Genomic DNA, 27,805 nt, shown 5'->3' on the forward strand with positions numbered 1-27,805 from the left:
AGTTCTTGCCAGACTGTAAATGTGGTCATTTCATAAAATCAGGCCAGAAAAATTTCCTTTAGCCTTATTTCATGGAATTCAAAACTGCAGCCTTTATCTCATCTCAGAAATAGTGTTCCTTTTCACAAATTTTAAATAGACTGTGTTAACATCAAGTGAAAAATAAAGCTGAGAAACAAATGATCAGCTTCTCTGGAAAGAGCAACAAAGTCATGCCAAATTATTAAATACGAAAAAGAACAAGGAGATATAACAAAATATGAACAATGAGATTAGTTCTAACAGGAGGTATATTAAATTTTATTTTATTTTTTTGGCTTACCTTCATTTTCTAAATTGTCTATGATAAAGGTGTACTCTTATAGTAAATAAAATACTTGTGATACTTGCAAAAATAGAACTATACATCCCAGATGGCTTGCCCTTTCACTATCTTCAGGCTCTCATCAATGGCATCCTAGCAAAGTGACCTTCCCTCAACACCCTATCTGAAATAGCGACACCTCCCAAACACCACTTTCTGTCCTCTTACACTAATATTTTTACTACATTTTAAAACACTGAAGCTTTACTTGTTTATCTATCTCACCAGCTCTGTTCCTACTTCTCCCTCGTCTGGCCATGAGGGAAGCTCTACAAAAGCCAAGATTTTGTTTGTTTGATTTATTACTATACCCCAAGCTCTTAGGGAGAATTCCTGACAAATAGTGTGCACTGGAAATACACTTGTTGACATGTAACTGAAAGCCTATGTGAAATTAGAGAGCCACTGTATGTATTAGACACTGATAAAACCAATTTGTATCCCTGTTCAAACTGTATGCTTAAAGATCTGACCAGGCTACACTATAGGCACAACGAGCAGGCACTCAAATGGTAGGTGTGGTTGCAAGCTGTGCTTGTGTGAGAACTGGATATGAGGTCCAGGCTGTTTTTCCAGCCTGTATTCAAGGCAAACACATATCTTGATTAAGTCTCCAAAGATCTGAAGAAAAAAAAAATAAGCTTAATATTTTTAACTTTTTAAAGAATTACATGGCTCCCTGCTCCATACTCTATTTTTTGACCATCATTGACAGTTCTTAACTTTCCAGGGAAATGACTGCCCATCTACCATCTACCTTCAGCTCCACGTATCTTCCCATATTTCACTCTGTCATTTCATCTGTGGTACAACCTGACTCACTACATATACAACCTTCAAGCAAGGCCCATTCTGGGCTAGCATGGAACCAAATGAGTACAAAGTAACATGGATGAATAATGGTCAAGTGTGCATAGAGGGCTCACTGGGGTGTACTCTCTCACTGAACATCTGCAAATATGATTAAAAGCTACAGATTTAGGTAGAGTCACTGCTGTTTCATTGAGATTTCTATGAGGTTTCATGTATTCTTGGCACAGTTGATTCATCTCTGTTATGATAAAATAAGTTTTGCTTTAGAAGTTATATTTTGTCTATCACATTCGAAACATGGATCCAGAGTTGCACTGGCTGTTTGAGCACATTTTAAAATAGGGGAACACTGAAGTCAAAGGATTAAAGATTAAATGGTTAGAACTTCTTTTTCTAGTTTATTTTCAATTAAGTTGCATACAAAACTTCAGCAAAAAGACTGCAAATATATATTGGTCTCAAATATTCTTGAACATTAGAGGCATTAAGTATATATCTTATATTCTTTAAAAATGCCTTATAACAACAAAGAGAAGGGGCATTGTTTGTTTTCAGATATCAGGTATGTAAAAATGATATAGCTTACAATTCTGTATTTTTAAAACTATTAGACCATAAAAGCATTACTGGCTAAAAAATTACTTGTTGAATGAACAGAGGAGGAAGTAGTTAACTACCTCTCTTGAAGGACTGGAAGCAGTACACCAAGGAAGGCCATAAAATAAATGATTCCTGAGTACTTGTTCTAACATTTAATTGTGTAAATAATGAACAGTATAGTGGGACTGGTAGATAAACTAAAGACATGGATGTGATAAAACAATATGTTGGCTCAAGAGACCTGTATATGCTACTCACCACAGTGAGTACCTTGACAACAGTCTATTCAAGACACTGTCCTAATTGTCACTGTTAATATATTTACTTCACTTCTAGATAATTTCTGGAATCATGGCACCAACCTGGACCAGTGATTCAATCTGGAAATATCTTGTCTATTTTGTGTGAACTCAATACTCAAGAAAGTTCCTTGAACCATTATAAAGCAAATGAATTTGCCTTGTTAACCCTTGGGGGGTTACAGCTGAGGCAGTCAACACACTACCAACATGGAGAAGAAAAACTGTTGAGAAAGTTTTTTGGGGCAATTAAGGCCCTCAAGGGTGCCCATGAGGATGATGTCTAAAAGATGGCTGAACAGGAAGCTCCAGGCCCTTATTCCTCCATGGAAACATTACATGAATAAATATAGACCAACTAAAATGGCATTGTGGGAACTCTGGGAAACAGTCAAAGATCTGCAGCAACCAAAAGAATACAATCAAGAAAAAGCCACTCAAACGTTAAGAAATTTTGTGGTATGTTTGCTCACACTTGCAGGACTGTCATCCCCAGTGGGGTTAGAATAAAGTTGCCCAATTCTCAGCTCCCTCCCTCGGGACTGAAGGAAGAGTGGAATGTATAAAATGTTCTGGCCTGTCACTGCCTCATTAACCAAGGTCTTCCTCTATACAGAGCCAGTGTGCAAAGATTGGGAGAGGCAGCTGTTCTGTCAAATGCCCAATTTTCAAGAAAAGATTGCGAAGCATACAAAAAAACTGAGAAACATTCCCAAAGGAACAAAATAAATCTCCAGAAATGAACTATAAAGAAACACTTGCTTCAGACTTACTAGACAGTATTTAAAAGAACTCTCTTAGAAGTGCTCAAGGAGCTAAAAGAAAACATAGGCAAAAAAAAAAAAAAAAAAAAAGTTAAAGAAAACGATATATAAATAAACATCAACAAAGAGTTAGATAATTATATAAAAAAGAACCAAAGAACCAATTCTACAGACTCCAGGTCAGAAAAAAGATCAGCAAAATTAGTAAGTAATTTGAAATTGAGTCTGAGGAGCAAAAAAGATAAAACAAAGTGAAGAGTTTAATGACCTATAGGACACTATCAATTAGACCAATATATGCATTATGGGAATCCCAGAAGGACAGAAAAGGGCAGAGAGCTCATCTGAACAAATAATGGCCAAAAACTTTCCACATTTAAGGAAATACATGGATATACATATACAAGTGGGCTAATTAACTCCATGTAGGTCAACTCCAAAAGACCCTACACTTAGATATATAATTAGTCAAAATCCAAAGATAGAATCTTAAAAGCAGCATAAGAAAAGTGACTTGTTTGTATGAGGGATTCTCAATAACATAGCAAGATTTCTGGCTGAAACGTGTAGGCTATAAGGCAGGGAGATGATATATTTAAAGTGAACAAAGAAAAAATTATCAACTGAGAATTCTATGCCAGGCAAAACTGTCCTTCAAAAATGAGGGAGAAATTAAGCCCTTCTTAGAGATAAACAAAAGCTGAGGAAGTTCATTATTGCTAGATTTGTCCTATGAGAAATGCTAAAGGACTTAAATTTAGCCTGTAATATAAAATTCCCACAATGATCACAAAGAAAATATAAAAGACACACAAAGGAAACAAAAATGGAATAAAAATGTCACTGAAAAATCTTAAAGGTAGGCAGTAAGAGAGGAAACGAAGGACAAAAAAGCTGTAAGACATGCAAACACACATAGTGATAGTAAGTCATTACCTATTAGTAATTACTAATATTAAAATAGTAATTTACTATTGTAAATGGATTAAATTATTCTTATGCTGGAAGAATGGATTAAAAAAAAAAAAAAGAATCCAACTGATGATGCCTGTAAGAAATCCATTCTACATCTAAGAACACACACAGGTTTGAGGTGAAGGGATGGAAAAATATATTCCACGCTAACAGTAAACAAGAATAACTATATATCAAGGGTAACCATAACAACATAAGACAAAACAGACTAAGTTAAAAAAACAGTTACAAAAGATAAAGAACATAATGATATTAAGAGTAAATTCAAGTAAATTGAAACAATATCACTTATAATAGCATCCAAAAGAATAAAATAACTGAGAATTAATTTAACCAAGGTGAAAGACTTGTACACTGAAAACTATCAAACACTACTGTAATAAATTGAAAACCTAAATAAATACAAAGGAATCTTGTGTTCATGGACTGAAAAATTCACTCAGTACTGTTAAGACAGCAATGGGACTCAAGCGATCAAAAGATTAAATGCAATTCCTATTAAAATTCCACTGGCCCTTTAGGCAGAACTAGAAAAGCGGACCTTTAAATTCATGTAAAATTATTAAAGGGCCTGAATAGCCAATATTGAAAAAGTATAAAGTTAGAGAACTCTCACTTCTCAATTTCAAAACATATCATAAAGCTATAGTAATCAAAACATTGTGGTACTGGCATACAGACTAATGGAATAGAACCGAAAGTCCAGAAATAAACCTATACATCTATGGTGAACTGATTTTAGATAAAGTCTTCCATTCAATGGGGAAATAATGGTCTTTTAAACAAATGGTGCCGAGACAAAAGTACATCCACATTCAGGAGGATGAAATGGACCTTACCTGACACCATAAACAAAAATTACCTAAAAATGGATGAGCAATCTAAATTTAAGTACTAAAACTATATAACTCTTAGAAGAAAACATAGGGGTAAATTTTCATAACCTTGGATTTGGCAATGAATTCTTAGATATGACACAAAAAGCACAAGCAAAAATGAGAAAAAAAGTACAGTTGGAGTTTATCGAAATTAAAATCTTTTGTGTACCAAAGGACACTATCAGAATGAAAAGGCAACCCACAGAGTGGAATAAAATATTTGCAAATGATATATCTTATAAGGGCATGTACCTATGATATATATGTAAGTCTTTACAATTCAACAACAAAAGACAAACCATCCAATTAAAAAACAAATGACGTACATAGATAATTCTACAAAGATAAACAAATGGCCAAAAGGAAAATGAAAAGATGTGCAACGTAATTACTCACTAGAGAAATAGAAATCAAAACCATGCTAAGATACCACGTAATAGCCACTAAGATTGGTATAATAGTTTTTTTTTAATGGGAAATAATGTGTTGGTGAGCATTTGGAGACATGGAACCTCTGTACATTGCTGGTGGTACTGTAAAATGGTTTGGCCACTATGAAAAAACTCTGGCAGTGCCTCAAAAAGTTAAAACATAGGATTATCATATGACCCAGCAATTCTACTTCTAAATATACACCCCCCCAAAAATGAAAACAAGTACTCAATATTCATGTACTCATATGCGTGTTCATATTGGTACTACTCCCAATAGCCGAAAGGTATAAAACAATCCATATGTCTACCAATGGATGAAAGGATAAACAAACTGTGGCATATACACACAATGGACTATTGTTATTCAGCAATAGAAAGAAATGAAATACTGATACATGCTACAACATGGATGAATCTCGAAAATAATGTGCTAACTAAAGGAAGCCAGACATAAAAGTTCACATATACATGACTGCAGAATAGGTAAATCCAGAGAGACAGAAAGTAGATTGGTGGTTCCCACAGCCTGGGGTAAAGGGGTGATGGGGAGTGACTACCTAATGGGTACAAGGTTTTTTCTTGAGATAATGAAGATGGTATGTAACTAGACAGGTGGTGGCTGCACATTGTAAATGTACTAAATGCCACTAAATTGTATATTTTAACATGGTTAATTTTATATGAATATCGCCTTAATAAGAATTTTTAAAAATAAAAATGTAAAGAGATTTACATACCTTATCTTTCTTTCCTTTTTTCGTCTTCTCAGGTGGTGGCATTTTGGGAGCTGGTGGTGGTGGAGGAGGAGGGGGAGGGGGAGGAGGAGGTGGTGGTTCTATAATGGCAGTGGTAGGCACAGCACTTCGGGCCTGGACTGGCTGCAATGTAGGCGCAGTCACTGCCATTGGGACAGAACATTCGGCATAGCTCATAATTGCAGAAGCTGATGCTAATCCTAGGTAATTGGACTGCAGGCTCAGTCCTCTGGCCTGATGACCCATTCCTGTTGCTGAATGACTAACAGATATTGTCTGGTGTCCAATCCCTGCAGACTGTTGTCCAGTTCCTGTTGTCTGGTGACCTAACACAGAAATCAACATGAAACTTTATGATAAAGCCATAAATAAGGAAAAGAAAAGAGAATTGAAGACTTTCCTTTAATCACCTACAAAATAATATACCTTTTCCTCAAAAAATATAGCTATATTTTCTAGTAGTAAAGTTATTAATTTCTGAATACTTTAGTATTAAAGTACTTAAGCGTCAAAATCACTGATGGAAATGTACAGAAAACCTGGAAGGATACATGCCAAACAGTTTAGTAACTGAACTGAACTATTTAGTAACTGAAATGTATATAGTTTTATAATGAAAAGTCTTTTCACATTAATTTCCAGTCTGGAAACAAAGATTTATCTATTGAGGAAAACACATTTTAATCACAGTGCTTACCTGTAGCTATAGCTGACTGGCTGTAGAGGACCGGAGAACTACCAATGGTAGCTGACCTTTGAACTACTGCAGTATTAATTTCTGTAGCTTTTCTCTTTATCGCTTTAGTGGAAGGAGAACTAGAGACGGTAGAATCGACTGAACTCTGAAACACAAAAGATTCTAGTCAGTGGCTAGAGGTCCTGGTTAAACATTCTCTTCTAAAATAAAACATGGTGTTAATCATGTCTTGGTCCCCAAAAACTCTGCAGAGTGCCAAATGGCATTTCTCACCTGGCTAGTTACAACTGTGGTTTGCGTAGAGGGTTTCAGTGGAGTATCCTCCTCCGTTCCTGGGGCAGGAGGCTCCTCACTTCCCTCATCCTCCATCTCTACCTCCTGGATCTCGCCATCTTCCACAGGAGGCGGGGGAGGGGGAGGAGGTGGAGGAGATTCTGGGGGTGGAGGTGGGGGTGGTGGCATTTCCAAAGGTAATGGAGGTTGAAGCACAGGCACATTTGACTGAAGGAGGGTCCAAAATGGAGTAAGTGGCATGAGTGATGAAGAAGAAACTTGGCCAGAAAAAGACTCTTTACAAAGAGAACCTATGAAAACAAACAGGAGTCAGGGAAAAAGCAAGACAAAAACTCCATGGTTTATATTTACAGAAATGTTCAATTGCTTGGTGAGATCAAATCTAATACACAGATCTATTCTACATTGAGGTCACTGAAATATTAAATAACTCAATTCAAAAATGGTTTCCATGGAAAGATAAACTTATAAACCTCATGTTAGTACTCACTCCAGCTATGAAATACTAGTCTTGTTCTTTGGGTCTAGATTTATGGATGAGTAAATGAAGCACATCACATCAACCCAATGAGAAATTTGGTCATCTGAACCTACATTCAGTTTTAACATACAGAATAGAAGGTAAAACACTGTGTCATTAAACGTGACGAGGGGAGTGAATGATGTGCATTTGCAATACTAATTCCATGTATTTTATTTTTCAGCGAGCTAAATAAGGATAACCCAGAGAAATACTTATTCTAAACACACAAATTCAACCTATTTTAATTAATTTGGGTTACTAAAATTTAAAAATCCATTTGCAAGGTGCTATTGTCATTCCTTCGCACCTTTGTGTGAATTACATTCATCTGATAAATCATAGCAACACAAATCAGGGAGTGTAATTTATTTCTGTAATGAGAAAAGGAAAATTTAGGAGAACCAAATCTTCAAGGTAAACGATAAGACACCCACAAGAGGTGTTAGAAGATGCAGAGGATTTGAAATTGCTGTTGAAATCTGAGTTATGAAATTACAACTGACAAGTTCTGGGATCAACTTTCCTCTATTTTGCAAAAGCCACAGTTAATTCTATTCCTTTTCTGCTGGGAAAAGCTTTAAGGATTAGAGAAAATAGGAGGATATACTTACTTGTAGCCTTCCCCATCCCTCTTTATCGTCAATAGGGAAGTTTCACAATATATGGGACTATTAGGTATATATCCCAGGAATGCTGAAGGGGTTTTTCTCCCTAAAAACCATAGAATTTAGGAGTAGAAGAGACATGAGAAATCATCTAGTTTAACTCTCTCATTTTAAAGGTAGTGAAACCCAGGAGGGAGATAACTTGCCCAAGATCAAACAGCTCTTAGTGGCCAGGTATGACTTCTAGTCTAGTGCTATTTTACCAAGATGTTCTGGTGAAATATCAGGAGTCCAAGAGCTTTAGAAATTTTGGTCAAATAAATCTCACTTTTCATGGAGTAGAGATCCAGATGCAGCCACCTGTTAAATTTCACGGTCAAAAGCGGTGGATTAGATAAGAGTTGTATCTATAAAAGGCTCCGGGACAAGGATAAGGCCTTCTACTTTACTTTGCTCAAAACACACCACACTGGCACTCGACAAGGTAAAACTGAAGTGACCATGAAACATTTGGCTTTTAAAATAGCTTTTCATGAAACAGATAAATGATACATTATGTAAAAGACTTTAAGAACATGATTCACATGGTTGGTTACTGTTGTTAAATTTTGAGTTCTTTACTACTAAGGAAAAGAGCACTGAAAAAATTCACCAGAAAACAGGAATGCAGTTTTCTAGATAAGACTTCAAATGTATCATTTAACTTTTGTATTTGATCATATAAAATATGAATTTACACAATAACTTTTTATTTTTATTTTATTTTGAACACCTACAGCACCTGGCATTCCTAGGTGGTCTCCCTTCCAAGTACTAATCAGGCCTGACCCTGCTTAGCTTCTAAGATCAGACAAGATCAGGCACATTCAGGGTGGCAAGGCTGTAATAACACAACAACCTTTAGACAAATAAAGTCTGGGTAAGACCATGCAGTCTATTACATTACATAACAGTATATCGAGATTACCTCAGAACGAAGGTAATAAACAATGGAGATTAATATCTTAAATTAAACTTCCTCTACTAAACAGCCACAATGTGTCAGTAAATTAAAATGTCAAATTTTATATATTGGTAGATTTCACAACTAGAAGCATAATGCACTAGAGACAATTACGATGGTAATATGTTGCTATGCAGAAGAACTCAAGGAAACACAGCAGGTTCAAGACTAATAATGTGGTTTACAACCTCCATCAAAGCTAAATGTGATAAACTGGACTTAATAAATTTAGCAGCAAATAAGGAGCACTTTAGAGTTAATATCTGAACCAAAAACTACAGTAACTCAAAACATAAAAGCTGTGTCTTAATATTCATAATTATTTCCTTTAGCTTAAATATGAAAAACTTCAAGAAATTGTAGTCTGAATATCCGTAGACATCACTATTATGTTGCTTTTCTTTACTTCTAAATTTAACCCCATTGGTATATTCAACCATTTAGGAGAACATTTAGTTTGAAGTTCAAGGAGAGAGTAAAATGGTATAAATAGCTTTTATTGTGTGCTAATAGATTTTAAAACTATGAGTTTAAGGACATCTTTATTTCTATTTATAGTAGGTTCCTGTATTCTTCCCAAAATTTTGCTTAAAGAGTCAAGAGGCTGGTTTAGCAATTTAAAGCAAAAAGTTATTATATAAATAATAGATTCTATATAGACTTTTTTTGAAAAGCAGTTAAATTTATCCAAGTGACAAGCCCAGTAAGACAGACAAATATACTGGGTATCTTGAAAGATCACTCATCTTTAAAAACATATTAAATTAAAAAACTAAACAATAAATAAGAATTTGTATAAACAGAACTCTGGAACTTCCTTGCTCCTCATAATGCAGTCATTTTTCTTCTTTAAAAAGTGGTCTTAACCACTGCTAGGCTGATGAAAAGCATATATTATATCAACTTTCTTTATAGGTTTAAAATAGTGATTGGAATTGCTCTTGAAGCCCAAAGACCTAAGTACAAATTTGGATTTTATTTAGATCAAGTTTATCAGGTGGTTTTAGTGGCTTTCAATTAAGAGGCTGAAGAATATGAGCTGGTTTATCAAGGGCTTTTTTCTGTAGCATAACTACGTTTGTTTTAATCATCAGATAAGAATGTCTCAAGGTCTTTACTTTACCAGACAGTACCAACTGTGTGTATCATCAATGAAAGGAGCCAATAACTTAATATTTAACTAAGGTGATCACAGAACACTTAGAGTTGGTAATTCTAGAATATTCAGCTTTGGAACATACAAGAAAGGAACATTAGACAGTGGTCAAGAGTGGAATCACCTACCCAAAACCACCATCAAGCCTCTTCAGTTCACTAACCACTAAAAAGCAAACAATAAAACCAACTTACTAGAAATATCTATCATTGCTACCAAAAGAACAGGGAAAAAAATAAGTTATCTTTGTGAAAATAGTTAATACCCTGTAACTTGAGAAAATAAACTTCTGAAATATGAAGTAAATAAAACCATCCTTTTGGTATGCTATAAAATTATCACTGCAGTCATACGTGGCTTTTTATTTAGAGTGATCAGTTAACAATTCCTAGGCTATTTAAGAAGTTAAAATCATTACAAGTTTCACTTGGTACATTATCAGAATTTTTGTACTGGGATCAGAGAACCAATATGGTACAAGGCATCATTTTTGATAAGAGGACAAAAGAATTTAGCTCTTTACTCCCTATCTTACCACAAATTCCATGTCTTTTTATCTTCAAAGGTTTATTACTTTAGAAACTGCTCCATAGACTCTTGCTTTCATATGTCATCATTTTAATAGATACCTTTTTTTAGATCAAAAGGTTGTTAATCATAGTCTTCTGACTATGCTTCATTATTCACTTATTTTTGTCATTCCAAGATGGACTTAAGAGGAAAAAAAATGAATCCTTTTCCATAAAGTGAAGATCAAGCCATGGCTCTCAAAGAACTATCAGATTCTCAGAGTTAACTGAGGAGCTATAAAAGCCCCTTTCTAAAGGTACAGGTCCTTGATTAACGTTCTAAATAACGTTAATGAGATGCTGTAAGAACATAACTAGTTTGTAACGTAATTCTTACTTAGCCTGTGGTAAAACTGGTTTCGTTATACACTGTTTTGCTTAAAGTCACAGAATCTATTGAAGATATTAAGTGAGGACTTACTGTATATAACTAAAGTGCTTTAAATGGGTTGAGCCATTCTGATTGTTTTACACAAGAATATTGTTGGCTGTTTGCAATGATCAATTATTTTGCTTCTCTGAAATAAATATGATCTTAGTTTCACTGCATTTCTTCAGATCATTCTGATTTGTAGCAATCATGCTTCTTATAAGACTTCTTATAAGACTTCTTATAAGTGGAGTTGAAAAATGAGGTTGCAATATCAATAGATTTCTACAGAAAGGTGAAACAAATCTCACAGTATCACTCAAGATGTATTGACAATTCAACTATCTAATTCTTAAGTATTAATTAAGATTTCTGTTATTAGAAATCTGTTATTAGAAATTCTGCTTTGTATGCAGAATGACTGGTTATAGAAAAATCTTTTAAAAATCAAAATATATTGGGTCATCATTTGATTTTTAGCAGAGACTGGTATCAACATTATGTTGATTTCCAACTAGTCACTACCTTAGTTTCTTCAGTATAACTTCTAAATTCTTTTTTTAGGTAGAGCCACTATTTTTTAACCAGAAATTTATGTCATGGTTTAAAGTTTTTTCTTTTTTTATAACATTAATTAATATGTCTTTTTTCTCTAAAAACATTTCTCTGCAATTAGTACAGAGTAAATTCTCCCACCTGTGGAATTCTCAGAGGATTCTGTAGAATGTGAATCGGTGCCAGTTTTGTCTTTCAAGGTCTGTTTAGGAAGAGTCTCGTCTCTACTTTCTTGTGCTTGGCTTTCTTCCTCCTCTTCCTCACCATCTGGGAACTCCCACTGAGATTCGCCCGACTGTTCGTTTACATAGAAATATCGTCTATGATCCCTAAATTACAAGAAAGAAAACACATGTTTTAAGACCCATTCTCCTACAAAGACACTTCCATTTGGTCCTGTCCCAGGACAGCAGTCTGCTCTCACAGGGACGAACCTCTTCTTAATGGACTGCTATTCACAAAGGCAACAAAGAGCTTTGACATTTGAAGATGGAGAACCAAGGATAATTCAAAGCTATTTGCACTGCCAGCAGCTCTGTGAATACAGCCCTGAGCCCTCTCACTCCAACAGATGACTTAGAAAACACCTCTCACATCTTATTGTTTTTTTTTTTTTTGGCCAATGCTTAACAGGGTTTCAAGTTTCATTAACGGAGGGACTCAATTTCCTAGAACACTAATTTCCCTTCCAAAGAAGAGAACAACGAAGTTTGCGAAAGGTGACTCTTCCCCTCTTGGACCGTGGAATTCACATTTCATACTCTTGATATCAAACACAGTGAAAGCTAAAGAGAGGGAGAGGATCTGGGAGCTGAAAAATAAAAGAGCAAAGATTTCAAATAACGAAAAAAAAATCAAGAAAAGCCAAATATAAAAAGAAATGTTTTCATCTGACCTGCTGGCCGAAGATAGTAATCTTGTTCTTCATTCACATCTTCAGCCACGAAGCTTTCCTTAACTTCACCGAGGTTAATCAGGAGTAGTTGCTTCCAGAGGTCCTGTAAAGCGCACAGAGCTCTCGCATGCGCTTAACCCCCAAGCCCGCCCTACTCCGTGCAACACTCTGGAGAGTAAAAACCAGCTTTGTCCAATCTTGGAAAAAAATCCGTTACATGGAACACTTTAAACATTGTTTTTTGTTTCTCCAACGCGTGGCTGGCCCAAACTCTGTAAGGGCTTGCGGTGCTTTGCCTGCCAAGCACCGCTAACTGCAGCTGCTCTCAGTCTCCAGACAGGCTGTCATGTTGTCAGGTGGTGGTGATCACAAATCATGTTTGAGATGTCAAAGGTGAAAGGTGAAAAGGGGAGAAGAGTGCGTACCTGTCCCAGTGGCAGGACCAGCCTTTAGGAGTGGCGTTTATTTCATACTGTTTTAGTTGTTCTGCTGCATCCTGAAGTTTTCGTTTAAGGTAGTTTCCATTAAGAGCCCCTTCCCGCCAGTCTGCAATCCGAGTCTAAGATCAACAAACAGCCAATTAGTTTTAAAGAAATCCCATCTTAATTTCATAAAGAATCTTGTTTGCTCTGTAGATTTTGAAAAATGAGACTGGATTCCCAGTATATTTTTACACTGTCAACTCTCCAACAATGCAAAATGAGTTTCAGTTTTGCTTTCCCCTTTAGACTATATGAAGATTGGTTCCCCAGTAATTTTACCTTCAATGTGGGTAGACAGTTCATTCAGTTCAGTAATGTTATTAACCAGACTCAGAGGTTCAGTTTTTTAGGGAAATCAGCCAGCTTCCTACAGAACTTCCTTACCTAATCCCACTCTGCAATTCTGTTAGTATATTGGTTACAAATAGGACTAAGAACTTTTCTTTTTAAAAAGATTTCTAATGCTTTAACACTTATGAAGTACTTTTACCATTATATGGCCTCAGCTGATCATTAATAATAGAATTTTAATATATTAGAAAAAAAATCTGTATTAAAATATATGCCTATTAAGTTGTACACCTGAAATTTATATTAACCAGTTACCCCAATAAATTTAATAAAATATATATGCCTACTGAAGGTGGTAAGTTTAAGTATCGACATTATATATCAACTCTCAGGATTTATCTCTGTAATTATATTTTGCTTTGGCTAATACATAGTTTTATTTCCTGGTTTGGTGCTTCAAACATGCAACAAGGGTAAACATTTAAATTTCCTCACACATACAGCATTCATTCAAACATACTATTTATACCAAAAATGGCTAAATTACCTCAGTCTGTAAGAGCAGCACATGAAAGTTGGAGATGGACTGTCTGTTAATTCCTAAAAATTCAAATTTACTTGTCAGGGTATTCGCCAGTTCTCCAATCTGAAACTGAAACGTGAGAAAGAAAAATGTTAAAATAAAAATAGAATGAGTGCTACTTTCTGTATCATGTAAAATCTCTTATTGTTATAGATACTAGAAAAATGATTCTGCCTGTAAATTATACAGCCTTTATCAAATAGCTTACTCCAAATAGTTACACAGAAGATTCTAGATTCCAATAAAATAATTCACATAACAAAGTGATGAATGACAGGTCTAGAGAAATTAAAAGTATATCTATTCTAACAAAAGATGAAATTCAACAGCTTGTTCTAAATGATAGAATTCCTAATATTATTCAAATTATCATTTATCCATTACTACTTATATTAGCCATATACTGAACAGTATTAGTTCTCCCAGTCCATTCTCATGGTTGTATACTAGCTAATAACTGAATAAACTTTCTCAAATCAATAGAACATGCTATGTGGTTTTCCCAACAGATCACCATCCTTAAACAGCCACATACTCATGTGTTCTAATTCACATGTTCTTAAAAACAGAAGTGAAATGGAACCAAATTTGCCTTTGTCTAAGGACATGTAGTTCATACTGGAATTAAATTTATGACTTTTAGTTTCTTTAATACTTCCAAACTAGAGAAGTCTGTTATTTGATAAGCTATTGCTTTCCAATAAGGACTTACTTTTAACAAAGTAATTACACATTTAGAATTCATTTTTAGATAATTATTTTATACCAAGTCAGTCTTATAATTCCTTATCTCAGCCTTACATATGATCTTTCCACGTAATCAAGTAAGTTATTTATATTTGGAGATAGTAAAGATTACTTTTACTACTCGCTAGTAGAAGGCAGTTTAATGGTTAGTCAATTTAAAAATATTGGTCAAGTTGCATTAAGTAATATGTATATATACTTTTAAATCCTGTTCTTCTTCTACTTTAGGTGCTGTTTGTCCTTTCATCTTCTCTGGAGATTCTTCTACTTCCATCTCTTTGTCTGAATTCTCATCTATTTTTTCTGAATTTTCAGCACCATTTGCTGCAAAAGAAAACATGTGAAATCAAATCAAAAGGACTGATACCAACAGGGCCCCACTTACATTTTTTTACTGCTGTAGCAGAGAGATCTGAAAAAGGTTAAATTTCTCTCTGTTGCCTATGTTTGCTACTTGTTAAAGAAGCCCTGTCTTTATAAAGCTAAAAAACTTTATTAATAATCACCTTTCTTAAAATGAGTCTATGAATAAAACTTTGTTTTACTATGTTATTCTGTAGTTTGTCCTTTATTAATCTTTTCTAATCCTCTGTTCCATAATACCATAGCTTCAATTACTTATAAAAACTAGGCCTCAAACTTGGGATATATAAAAGTTCTTTACCAAGTGGGTTTTGAAAAAAAAGGCTTTAAAAGTCAGAGCATTTAAAACTACCTGATAATTCCTTTCCTAAACTAGTTAAGACCTGCAGACAATCTACGTTGGACCAACCTACTTACTTTTCTGGTTGTTTGTAGGTAGTGGGAATCTCCAAAAGAGAATAGGTTTACCACCAACCACCAACTTGAATGGAGTAGAAGATAAAAACTCTTTTTGTTATGCTTCCTTTGTAACACCTGCTTACCATACTAATCACCATGTGAATACAATGTGAATCATTCTGTCATAAGGTTCACAGATTTTATTAGGCTAAGAATTTTATATTAAGTACTTAACCTTATCATATAATGGCTTTGCTCTCTTCTTCCTTGATCAATAATGTTTCTTTGGCATTTTCGAATTGTCTGAAACCAAATCTTTCTACTTTACTTACTAGTTTGTAATTAATTATATATTAGACATCTTGCATTTGGTGGCAGGTATAAAAAATTATACCTTAGAGCACCATTAGTGCTCTAAAACTTGGATAATTTAGAGGACAATTAGAAAGGATCTATCAAATTAAGATGCACACCCCCTGACCTAGCAATACACCACTAAGAATCTATACTATAGTGATACTAAAATATGCACAAAGAAGTAGGTACCAGGATATTTTATTACAGCATTATTTTTATTATGAAATGTAATAAATATGTGTGAAGTATCATAAATGCATATAATGTAGTTTAAAGAAATAAAATGAACACTCAAGGAACTACAACCCAGCTTAACACAAAACTATTAGAACCTTTGAATCTCCCTGTACCTTTCTGCCCTAACATTCATCCACACCAGACATAACTTCTACCCTGATGGTTATTAGTAATAAGTACCTTTTAGTTCCATCATGCATTGACCTTTAAACACAGTATTTCTCCCTATTTTCCAACTTATATATATAGAATATTAACATATGCATTCTTCTACGGCTCTTTTTATTCAACATTATTGTTTCTGAGATTAAGCCATATAACTATGCATCATTCATTTTTCATTATTTAGAATTTACTAGCAAGAAATACCCTGCTATCCATTCTACCTTTGATGGACACTGGAATGGGTTGTAGATTTTTGAATAATATAAATGTTATTTGTTAAAGAAGCCCTGATAACTTATTAACCTACTGTCTTTATAAGAGTGAAACATGAACACAATTTAAATGTCCATCAATGGGGAAAGAGTTAAATGAAGACATCTATACCATTCAGTGGTTAAAAACAATAATTTGCAAGCTTTGTTAAATGAAAAAATTATTTTGCCTGACAATCCATATGGTTAATTTCATCAATGGTAAAATTTACATGTGCAGATGTACTTAAGTAAAGAGAGGAAAAGCTCTAAAAAGATATATGTAGATAAAAGGACAGAGAAAATGAACCTTAGGGGTAGGGAATGAGAAAAGGGAAAAGAAGAAGGTGGACTTGTAGAATTCTACTCATATTCTTTTATACTGTTGATAGAAAAAAAGAAAATTCTAACAAAGATGTTTCCATTTATTGCTTGTATTTTTATGTGCTGTTTTTTAAACACAACCTGTAAGGTAGCTTCTGCTAGATATACTCAACTAAGGTTTGGTGTTCAAATCTTATTGGTTGCCAACTTTCTACTACAGAATTAGGACCAAATGAAGAGTCAAAAATTAGTTCTGATAATAGACCGGAAAAAATGCAGCAGTGTCTCTTCTACATTACCCTGAATGAAAATAACTTGGTTCCTCATGACAGGACCAAACTACACAGCCAACCAGAGTCTGGGCAACTTGTACAAAGAGCAGAGATGAAGCTGGGCTTGCCTGCCTTGCTTATCAATTGGAAATAGTGAGCTAAATAAGCAGAGCCACGGTCTTTATACAGATCAAGACAACTATTGTGCAAGAGATTAAAAAAAAAAAGGTGGGGGAGTCAATCTTGTTTTTCTGTTTTTTAGGGAGAAATAACCTCCCAATCAGTAGTGAATATGCAACCCAATGAATGCCTGCCTTTCAGAATCATACACTTCCATTAGAGATGGGGCAGGAAAAAGTGAAGTAAAAGGAAGCTTCCTTCACAGCATTTCGGTAAAAGGGTAAAAGTGCTGTCTTTCTTTTTGAAGAGGGAACAAAAAACTGTAAAACAAGAATTTCTTCCCTATATCTTACACCTCTGAAGTTTAATATAAAGCATGAATTACCAGTTTCTCCATTTTCTGGAGTCTCCCGTCCAGTTTTGCTAGAACTCCGGCTGGTAGACTCTGGACTGGTAGCTCGAACAAACATTTTCCATTTCCCTTTTTTAGACATAAGTCTACGCATCCCATCTTGAGATGCTGGCTGGCTGCTATCAGAACAGGGACTAGACCCTGACACACTGCCATCTCCTTCCTCCAAGGCTCGCAACTCTGCCTACAACGAACATGAAAATAAAGTTAGAGTGTCATTAACTGTTTAACGTTTGAGTCTGTGCATAGCGAGGGTAATACAGCCATGTGTTCTCAGAATTTAAGTCTTTCAAAAACAGGAAGGATTTAATACATTTTTCTATGTTCCATTTTCAATTTGAAGAAGGTAAGTTCTAGAGATCCACTAACAGACAAATTTTTCAGTATGTGCACACAGCGGATAAAGCTTAACTTAGCTAATCCCTCTCCACAGCTTCAAGGAGATAATACTGTTATACAACTGTAAAAAATTTGCTTCATACTCAAGGCAGCAAATGAAACTTTCAAGAAAATCAGGGCTGTTCCAAGAAAACATGTAAAAATCAACTTTTTCAGGGAAGTTTCCTATGGACCACTTTCTTTTAAATGGTGCTTTTATCTTTTATAAAAGGAAAGCATGAAATTATGGGTTCCTCTTATCTTACAAGGCCCATTTAACTATCCAAGCAATGTTATGGCTGATAAATGGAATCGACATATACTTATAGCAAGGACGTTCCTCAATGTATCTATCCTTAAATCAGAACAATGTCAGTCTTTATTGGTTGTTAACTACCAAAAGCATCATTAGGGACCAAAAGAACTACAAGTCCATTGCTCAAGATTTTATTGCAAATACTTAAATCACATCTAGATGAAAGGGTAAGAAAAACAAAATCCCAATTGTGCTGTACAAATTGAGGACAATGATCCCAGAGTGTGACAGTACTGAGGAAAGAAAATGTACTTAAAACTTTGAATACTTACTTTTTTCCTTTCCAAAACTAGTTCTAGCTCAAGGGTATCTTGCTCTTCTTCCTCTTCACTTTCTCCAGATTGAACGACACTGCAAAGATCCTCCTGAGAAGGGTCTTCTATATTGTCCAATACAATTTCCTGTGGCTTGACTATTGTTGCTGCTTCTTCTGTTGTACTTGTTTCTTTCACTTCTGAAACTGGCTCTACTTCTTTACAAATTACTTTTCTTCTCCATCTCTCTTCTTCCTCTTTTATTCCCTCTGGCAATAAAGGAGCAAGCAGTGATGCTGCCACCCCTTTCTTCTCTTCCTCATTATTTGAGAGAGCCTGAATGCCTTCATTTACTTCCTACAAAGAATAAAATAATCTCACTTAATTTTCAAAGAAATCTCACTTCAGTATATATTTGTTAAGAAGCTAACACTTTCATGTGTCTGTATTTTTCGGTCATCGGCTATTCTTAAAAACCAATTCCCAAAAGATTAGCAAACTTTTGTACATTTTTCTTACGTATATATAATGGAAACAGTGCTACTTTAGAAAAGCAGTGTAACTAGATGCTAACTGTGGGTGCGACTCAAACACATCCTCATCCCATTCTCCATATGTCAAAAGATGAACTAGTAAGAAGCACAGGCAGATTTAAAGATCAGAGTCTTGTCAACACTACATGACTAGATAAATCTTTGCCTTCCTCTTCTGAATGATTAGGTAACCTCACATTTATACTTTGAAAGTAACAGAGAAAAATGAAATATTTCTAAAATAAAATGTGATTATATTTAAAGTGTTTATTTCCCACATTGGGATACTTATTCTACCTTCCTCCTGGAGTTATAAAGATTAAATTATTCTAAAAGTACTTTCTAATATAACCCCCATCATCTGAAAATTCAAGATAAATGAAAATTGCTCATACACTGTAGAATACAACTTACTTTTCTTACTGATGAGGCTACAGAAATGCTCAAGTTTCACTAGTAGTTTTTGTTAAGGTAGCTAATCTTTTTATTAAAAAAAGAAACTTCACATGTCAGAATGGCTATTCTCAAAAGATCAATAACAAGTACTGTGAGGATGTAGAGAAAAGGGAACCCTGGTACACTGTAGGTGGGACTGCAAATTGGTGTAGCCACTATGGAAAACAGTATGGAGGTTCCTCAAAAAATTAAAATAGAACTACTATACAACCTAGCAATCCCACTTCTGGGTATTTATCCGAAGAAAATGCAAATGCTAATTTGAAAAGAGATAGGCACTCATATGTTCATTGTAGCATTATTTACAATAGCCAAGATATGGAAGCAACCCTAGGTGTCCATCGATAGATGAATGGATAAAGAAAATGTGGTATATGCATATAAGGGAATATTAACCATAAAAAAGAATGAAATGTTGCTATTTGCAACAACATGGATGGCTGAGTGAGAAGTCAAAACCAACAAAAAAACTGAAATAGACTCATAGAAACAGAGAACAAACTGATGACTGTGGGGGTAGGAGAGGTGAAGGAAAATAAGAGGTATAAACTTCAGTTATAAATACATCATGGGGATATTACACAGTCAGTAACATTGTAGTAACTTTGATGACAGATGGTAACTAGACATCGTGGTGAATCACTATGTTGTAAAACTAATTAATAATATACTGTCAATTACACTTACGTGGAATCTCAAAATAGAGCTATTCAGGAGTGGAGAAGGGGACCTGAAGCTCTGCCTAACTGACTGCTCCCACATCCTTCACAATGACCCGGGGAGCCTCGAGGGCACACAAAAGCTCTAAAAGAACCACTGAAATGATTAACTGTTGTAAATGCCACATAATAAACAGAAACAGATTACGGAAGACTTTAAGAAACAGAAGTTACCTATTTCACAATTGTGTTGTAAATTAACAGAAGGCTTCTTCTATACCTGTGCCAGAGTAACATTCGAGTTCCTTAGATTTGAAAATAAATAAATGAAGTAGTTACAACACTAACCTTTTTAACTTCTCGCTTGGCTATGACTGGTCCACTTTTACTACTGGAAACAGAAACATTTTTCTCCTTCGCATACATGTCTGTATTTACCACAAAACCAGCTTCAGCACCTGTTACAGAACTTTAAAAAAATAAAATGCTTAGCGAGATCAATAGCAGGCAAATGTTATCAGCAAAAGATAAAGATGCTAATTTCCTTCTAGATAATTCCTTTTTCAAGTCGATTCTTACCTGGGCTGGTAATGTTGTATTCCCTGAACCTGGGTGGCAAGATACTGGGGCAATTCCCATGTAACTTCATTTGTTTGTGTGTTCCAATAATAATGGCATCCTGTGTTCTCATCCCACACTTCTTGCCAATCTCCCATCTCAATTCCAACTAGAAGAAAATAAAACAGATTTTAAGAAGCACAAATTCCTCCACAATTCTAACCTTATATACCCAAAGTTATGTCTAATGCCATAACAATCTAACACAAGGTTTCTTATCCTTAGCACTGTTAACACTTGGGCAGGGTAGTTTTTGTTGTGGGGGGCAGTCCTATGTAGCGTTTAGCAGTATCCTGGCTTCTACTCACCAGATTCAGTAACACTCCCCCATTTTGTGACAACCAAAACTGTCGCTAGACAAAAGGCTCCTTCAAATAATGGTTTCAATTATTCATCAGACACAATGCCACTGGTTAAAAGGGCAAACAATTATCTTTCAAAAAATAAAAATATATCCTAGAAGTTCTTAGAGGTAACTACTCAAATTTTCCAAATAATGTATTTAAAAAGGGAAAGTCCTTAAGTCTGGGGCTAAACCATATGGGCTTTCATCTTTGGGAATCTCAGTGCCAAGATGCCTTTAAGGATTGCACTTTAGATTCCTTTAAAAATCAAAGGATCAAGCTTACCTCCTGCCAGGGAACACTGAGTATCATACTGCCACCCTGATGTCTGGGCTGAGTCTGTTCCATTTGAAGTAGTGGAAGAAAGGGCAGATGTTGCTGATTCCTTTGGCTCTGGTCGAGGAGGAGTTGGAGGTGGAGCAGAAGCTCCTACAGGAGCAGCAGGCTGAGGAGCTGTTATGGCATCGATCTCCTTTAGAGTGATAACAGTTACAAATGCATTAACCACATCAAAACCAGAAAACTGAAGAAATGATAATTACTTTTTAAAAAATCCTACATGCTCAGTTCTTAGTTTCTCAAATCAAAACCTCCTCTTCCAATTACACAAATTCCTCAAATCCTTCTATTCTCCATTTTTCTCCTTACAACCTTAACAAAGAGAAGAAGGCAAGAGAAGGGGAAGGATTCAGGATGAGGTAATAGGGGAGAAGAATGGAGAAACACAGATTGATAAGTAGGCTATTCGAGCTCTGATTCCCAAAGTGGCTTCAATAACTGAAAAATCCAAATAAAGCACCACTAACCGCTAGGAAGTTGGCCAATGTACTATCAATATCAGTTGACTGGCTTCCATTTGACTCTTTAGATTGTGCTGCTTTTTCTGAAACATCACTCTCTTCATCATCACTGTCAGCATAGGCACCAAGTAAGCATAAACCTCCTAGAAACAAAAAGGTAAACAACATTAGTTAATAACAATGCCAATATGCCCTAGGTAGCATCCAAGAGAAAAAATAAAATGTGGTTCCACACAGTTTATTTTTTTTAAAAGAATTTTTATTAGATTTTATTTCACCAAGCTGACAACTGCCAGGAAGCAAGATCTCAAATGCTCCCTAGCCAAACAGTTCACATTTAGTTTACTTACAGATTAGAACAAAACCTCAAAATAGATCATCAATGAAATACCAGAGAGGTATAAATTACATTATGCACTTAGCGCTAATAAAACCAATCTGCACAGCTATTTGACATTTCTTTCAAAATATATGTTCAATTATTCAACTCCATATTCTCTCTCTACTCTTGTTTGTTGATTTGTGTCCATTTCAAACAAGTAAACCACTTAAGGTTTAGTAGATGAAATAAAGAGATCGCCAAAGTTAAAAACAAAGTTCTTCTAGGGTGATTTTTCCTCAAACAAGAAGTGATGAACCAAAACAAAACCAAAAGCCCAGCTAGAATCAATTATCAGTGTCTTCCTAAACTTATCAGGTATGGCCTCTAAAGCTTCCATGTGTGTTCTATTTCCTTTTGTATTGCCTGTGGCCACCCTAATGTTACAAATTAAGTGAGCACACACTTCCTCTTTATATATCATTATTATAGGTACATAAAATGTTAAAGCCTCATTAGACTTTTTAGCTTTATTACTAAGACTAAATTTTCCAGTGCCTAGCACATTCTATGTTCTCATTAAATATTTGGTAAATGAACAGATTTATCAGGGAATAAAATCTACTTTTGCTATAAATCCATAAGTGAATTCATGGGTTCACAATAAAGTAAACATAAATTGCTTCATTTGTCACACAAGAGTCACATTCAATGTTTTAGTCATACAAATTTTGCCTTTTTTTTTTTTACTATATAAGTTCTTACACTAAATATTAATTTCCAAAATTAACTAGAAGAATTCGAAGTGGCTATTTGACAGTGTTTCTATTTTCCAATTACCAAATATTTTATTTCTTATTGTTTTGGAGGATGCCAGTAATTTTCCTTGTTTTCTGAACAAGAGGTAAATAGCCTCGTAGGTGTAGAGCTACAAACGGAGACATTTCTGTATGGAAAAAATCTGCGCTTTGGCACTCAGCATTGATGGTTTTTATGGGGGGGAGGAGGAAGATGGAAAATTCGTATTTTTACATAAAAAATTCTTAGAATCAATCATAGATATAATCGTCCAGATCACTGGCCTTAATTTTACGTATACCCTTTGGTAAAAGGTTCCAACAGGTGAGCTGTGTGGAATTCTGATTACAAAATTCCCCAAGCAGAGGTAATACCTCATGCTCGGAGAGGGTTTCACAAGCAATAGGTTTAGTCAGCTCCACTTATTCTTCTTTTCTCAGAGCTTTCCATAGCACGTGTGGAAAGCTCTGAGAAAAGCTTTTCACACCTCTTCTAAGCTCCTAACAACGTAATGACTATTGAATAGCAAAGTAAATAAAAATGATTAAACCTAGTATTTGGGGGAAAGAGGCATATGTAATACTTTCAGAGACATCATAAATTGATTCAATATTTCTTAAGAACAATCTGGTATCAAGAACTACTTTAAGGTTCTTTTAGCTAGATAATCTCATCTTTGAGGGTAAAACCCCCAGAAATAATTCAAAAAATTTTTTTTGCAGAAAGCTTCTAGTAACTTTACTTACATAACTAAAAGCTGTAAATAACTAAAATGCTCTCAAATAGGGGACTGGCAAAGTAAACTACGGCACAGTACCAGATGCAATATTATTTTATGATATTACAATTGGACCATTATATGATTACATGAAATTATGCTAAGGGGACAAAAAGTAATGTTAAAGGAATAACAGCAAGATAAAAGCAAGTCATGAAATGCATATAGTTCTAACTATATCTCTGAAAATTTAATCTATACACTGATAAAAACAAGCAAGAATTTAGAATACTAAAGGAAAATTTTTACAATATGTGAAATTGCTTAACCTTAGAAAAATAAACTAAAGTCTCACAGGAACATGTCCTAGACTACTGTTGAGATGATGATGCTACCTGAAATCAGAGAAAGCAAGACCATTCTTCATAGCCATAGTCCTTAGTCTTTTTTTGAGAGGAGTGCTGCCTCCTCAAACCCCAATATGCTTACCTTTAATACATGGTGCAACACAATCTGCAAATCAACTATATCAGGCAGTAAATTATTTCTCAGATTATACATCTTTCCTGATAAGCTTCAAACAGTAACTGTGCCTTATACTTCTAGTAACTATCATTTCCTCATAACATTGTTTGAACAGTGGTTTCTAACCCTTTTAGTCACAGAAACAATAATCAATACAGTAAAAGCTACAGACCTTCTCCCAGGAAAACACACTTGAGTGTGCCATCTCCAGAGATTCACAAACCTCTGACACTCACCTGTGGAACCACAATAAGTACCATCTTCTAGAAGATGCTTAAAATACTGATTGACTATTATAGTAGTCTACTGATCTAATTTAATAGAGCTTGTTTTAAAATTTTCCTTAGATAATTTCACATGCACATACAATGTTATTTTAGCACAGAAGTAGGAGATATGAGATATGTTTGCTCTTTTATATTATAAAAGCAAACTTCAATAACTAAAATTTTTTATTTTTGTGGAAAGAAATCTGATATGTTTATAAATGATAAAGGTAAAATTGTAAAATCACCTCAAGAAAAAACAAGTCGATTCTTAAATACCTACTCTATTTGTTACGCAAAGCCATGCAAATAATGGAAAATTATTTTCCTGTTTTTTGTCAGATAAACTTTTTCCTATGTATTATACCAACCAGTAGGTTAAGAACTGAATAAAGCCGATACCCTGCAAGATGATGATGATGGACGGAATGGAAACTTTTTTGATCACAAGGTATAGAAAGGGCTAAAGTGCTAACAGACTCAGCAATTAAGGAAATTTCTCTTAGGAACATTTAAATCTATCTTACATGATTCTTAGAAGACTCAAATGAAATAGCGTATGTAGTTTGCAAATACAAAACAGTATTTCCTAGTTTGGAAATTTCTCTCACAACCAAGTTTTAGCTTTTTTAACCCATGCTATTTTTGTTTAAGTTGCAAATGGGAGGAGGGGGGAACATGCATCTCTTATTTCAGGAGTCATATAGTACAGAAAGTACTTCAGAATGAAAAGAACAAAATTATTACCAATTATAGGATATTTAGTATCAAAACATTTTAATCTTTTAAGATATATAAAGATAGAAAACTAATACTTTTGGCACTTGCTGTGTCAAAACTGTATAAACATCGTTCAATTTAAACATCAAAATAACTTTGGGCTATAAGATCTATTTTACAGTGAATTGAGGTCCTGGAGCCTTAGAATGAATGCTAGAGTGGTGATTTGAACTCGGGTTTATCTACAAAACCACTGCTGCAAATATTTCTTACTGCTTAATAAATATTTACTAAGAGCAATTTTCAGCTACACAAACATTTGCTAGGTATCAATCAAAGCAGTGTTAGAAAAGAAATAGGATGAAAAGACATGGTGTCCATAAAGAACACCGAACTAGTGGGGGAGCCAGAAAACTTGTTAGAAAATGGCATTAGAACAAAAAGCAAAGTATTTTGGGTACAGATAAAAAGCAATTAATTTTACAATGGTTGAAGTGTATTACCAATAAGCTCTCACAGATTTAAATTTCCATTTTTATGGGCGAAAGATAAATTAGCAACACTGAAGCATTCAACAAAACACTATATAGAAACCTAGTGAAAGATATCGTAGAAAAGATGTTAAAAAAAAAAAAAAGATCTATACCTGTTGCTTTAACGGCTGTGGGTCTGGTGGTCATGACTGGTTTTGGAGGATTCTGAACAACTCTGGGAACCTCCACCACCACTTCCTGTTCATCTGGATTCCGAAAACGAACAAAAGTAAACTACAGTCAGATTATGGATCAGAGAATACACTACAGGTGACAAAATAATCTTTGATTTAACCTTTCGAATCTAGAGTTCATCAATTCAAAAGCAGGGTGTATGTATGTGTATAATCCATCATTGACCCAAATAAGTGGGAGATGATAAACAAGCAAAGCTAGAACCTTCCATCTGCTTAGTGACTTTAACACCAAGGAGCTGAGCGTTATCTGTAAAAACTACATCTAAAACAATTTTTTAAAAATACACAAACAATAAACCTTCTCCAGGCTACCATAGGGCCTTTACGACAAACATAGCTATAGCATTTTTTCCCGCATGAGCTACCTAATATGTTATTTTTTTAACACCTGAAATGATCGCTGCTTCCCCGGCGTCTGGCCCCTGTAGGAGCGTTGTGCAGTTACTCTCAATCTAAGTATCATTCGGGAAGAAACACCCAAGTACTTGGGAACCCACAAGCTCCACTTCTCCAGGAATTTTTGGGCATACCTGCTAATCTGGGATTACTTACACTTTCGCTGGAATGATAAAAATGGTCTGATTACTTCTAAAGGGTCTCTCTCGGTTTCGACAAAAACGAAAGGAAAAGTAGATGACGCGCAGAAAAGGCCAGGTTCCACTGTCACCAAGCCTCAGAGGCGGAAACTCACACTCTCACATACACCCCGTAAGTTATCCAAAACGGGCGTGGACGCTGACGAGACGCGGGGCGCACGGGCCAATCCTCGCACCACAGATGGCGCCTCCTGGGATCGGCGCGCACGGCTCCGCCGCCTTGGGGCCCGCGGCCCAACTCCTCGCAGGCCCCGCGCAGTAGGCCTCGGATGCAGACGCCGCCCGCCGCGTTTCTCTTCCTCCCAGGGCCCTGCCTGAGATGTGTAGGCCGCGAGCCTCGATCGACCTCGGGTTTCGGACGCCCCACCTAGGCGTCGGGGCCCCTCGCTCACCCTTACCTTCTGAAGGCGACTCTTCCGGAGCCGCGGCGGCAGTCACCGCGGTAGTCACCGCGGCAGTCGTTGGCGGCGGCGGCGTCGGCGGAGTTGGCTGGTTGGGGGCCGTCGCCGTCGACTCCAGCTCGGCGTCGGGTTCCGGCTCCGGGTCTCGGCCCGGTGTGCTGCTCCGGGGACCCGGCGGAGAGAGCTGTAGGATAGGCCTGCGGCCGGGTACCGCCCGAGACTTCTTCCCCATCGCGAGCCCAAGCGCGAGCCGCAAGCGTCGGACAGTCGGGAGGGGCGGGCGCTTTGCGCCGCGCTGCGTAATCAATATTCATACACCGCGACACCGCCTCATGCGAGGACCCGCCTGTAACCGGCGAGGCGCGCGCTCGCGTCAGCGCCTTGGGTCCGGGACGTTCTTCTGGCTCCGCCCCCCAGGGAGGCGGGGCGGGCTTTACCCACGGCGCTCGACTACTGGCAATTTTGAACGATTGAAGAAGCCTAAAGCCAATGGGAAAGGAAAACGAATGAGAAGCCAATAGTGCGGAAGGGCCTGAGTATAGAATTTCTTCTCCATCACGTAGGGCTCCACCCATGCGATTTTTGCGGACTCTCTCTCTTTCTCTCCCTCCCTCCCTCCCTCCTTCGCTCGCGCGCTCTCTCTCTCTCCCTCCCTCCCTCTCCCTTCCTCCCTCGCTCGCTCTCTTTTTTTTTTTTTTTTTTGCCTCCTTGTCCTCCATCTTGTTCCTGTTCTTGACTAGCTGTTCGTCTTCGTTGATCTTCTACGAAGCTGTCCAGCTTCCCGGGCTTTCCCCCAAGTTTCGCCCTGGTTATCGTAGCTTA

General features: G+C 36.1%; 1 protein-coding gene and 1 pseudogene across 2 annotated transcripts in view; both read right to left on the reverse strand.

The window, feature by feature from the left end:
• FNBP4 (formin binding protein 4) overlaps positions 1-27,244 on the reverse strand; it is a 30,448-nt gene extending 3,204 nt beyond the window's left edge. The window contains exons 1-15 of one of the 2 annotated variants that reach the window (XM_016146598.2): positions 26,981-27,244; positions 25,903-25,995; positions 21,917-22,053; positions 21,396-21,582; positions 20,728-20,875; positions 20,497-20,617; positions 18,519-18,857; positions 17,526-17,736; positions 14,852-14,976; positions 13,870-13,974; positions 12,975-13,108; positions 11,796-11,983; positions 6,853-7,163; positions 6,580-6,724; positions 5,865-6,208 (exon numbers count right to left, since the gene is read on the reverse strand). In XM_016146598.2, coding sequence (XP_016002084.2) covers positions 5,865-6,208; positions 6,580-6,724; positions 6,853-7,163; positions 11,796-11,983; positions 12,975-13,108; positions 13,870-13,974; positions 14,852-14,976; positions 17,526-17,736; positions 18,519-18,857; positions 20,497-20,617; positions 20,728-20,875; positions 21,396-21,582; positions 21,917-22,053; positions 25,903-25,995; positions 26,981-27,215 — 2,823 coding nt within the window. In that variant the 5' untranslated portion in view covers positions 27,216-27,244. Of the gene's footprint in view, positions 1-5,864; positions 6,209-6,579; positions 6,725-6,852; positions 7,164-11,795; positions 11,984-12,974; positions 13,109-13,869; positions 13,975-14,851; positions 14,977-17,525; positions 17,737-18,518; positions 18,858-20,496; positions 20,618-20,727; positions 20,876-21,395; positions 21,583-21,916; positions 22,054-25,902; positions 25,996-26,538; positions 26,959-26,980 lie in introns of those variants that run through there. The other variant, XM_036220415.1, reaches the window with a different exon arrangement.
• Positions 8,771-8,889, reverse strand: LOC118603672 (annotated as a pseudogene).
• Positions 27,245-27,805: the final 561 nt, after the last annotated feature.

This window comes from Rousettus aegyptiacus, unplaced genomic scaffold (assembly GCF_014176215.1).
Source record: "Rousettus aegyptiacus isolate mRouAeg1 unplaced genomic scaffold, mRouAeg1.p scaffold_m13_p_5, whole genome shotgun sequence".
Lineage (NCBI taxonomy): Eukaryota > Metazoa > Chordata > Mammalia > Chiroptera > Pteropodidae > Rousettus > Rousettus aegyptiacus.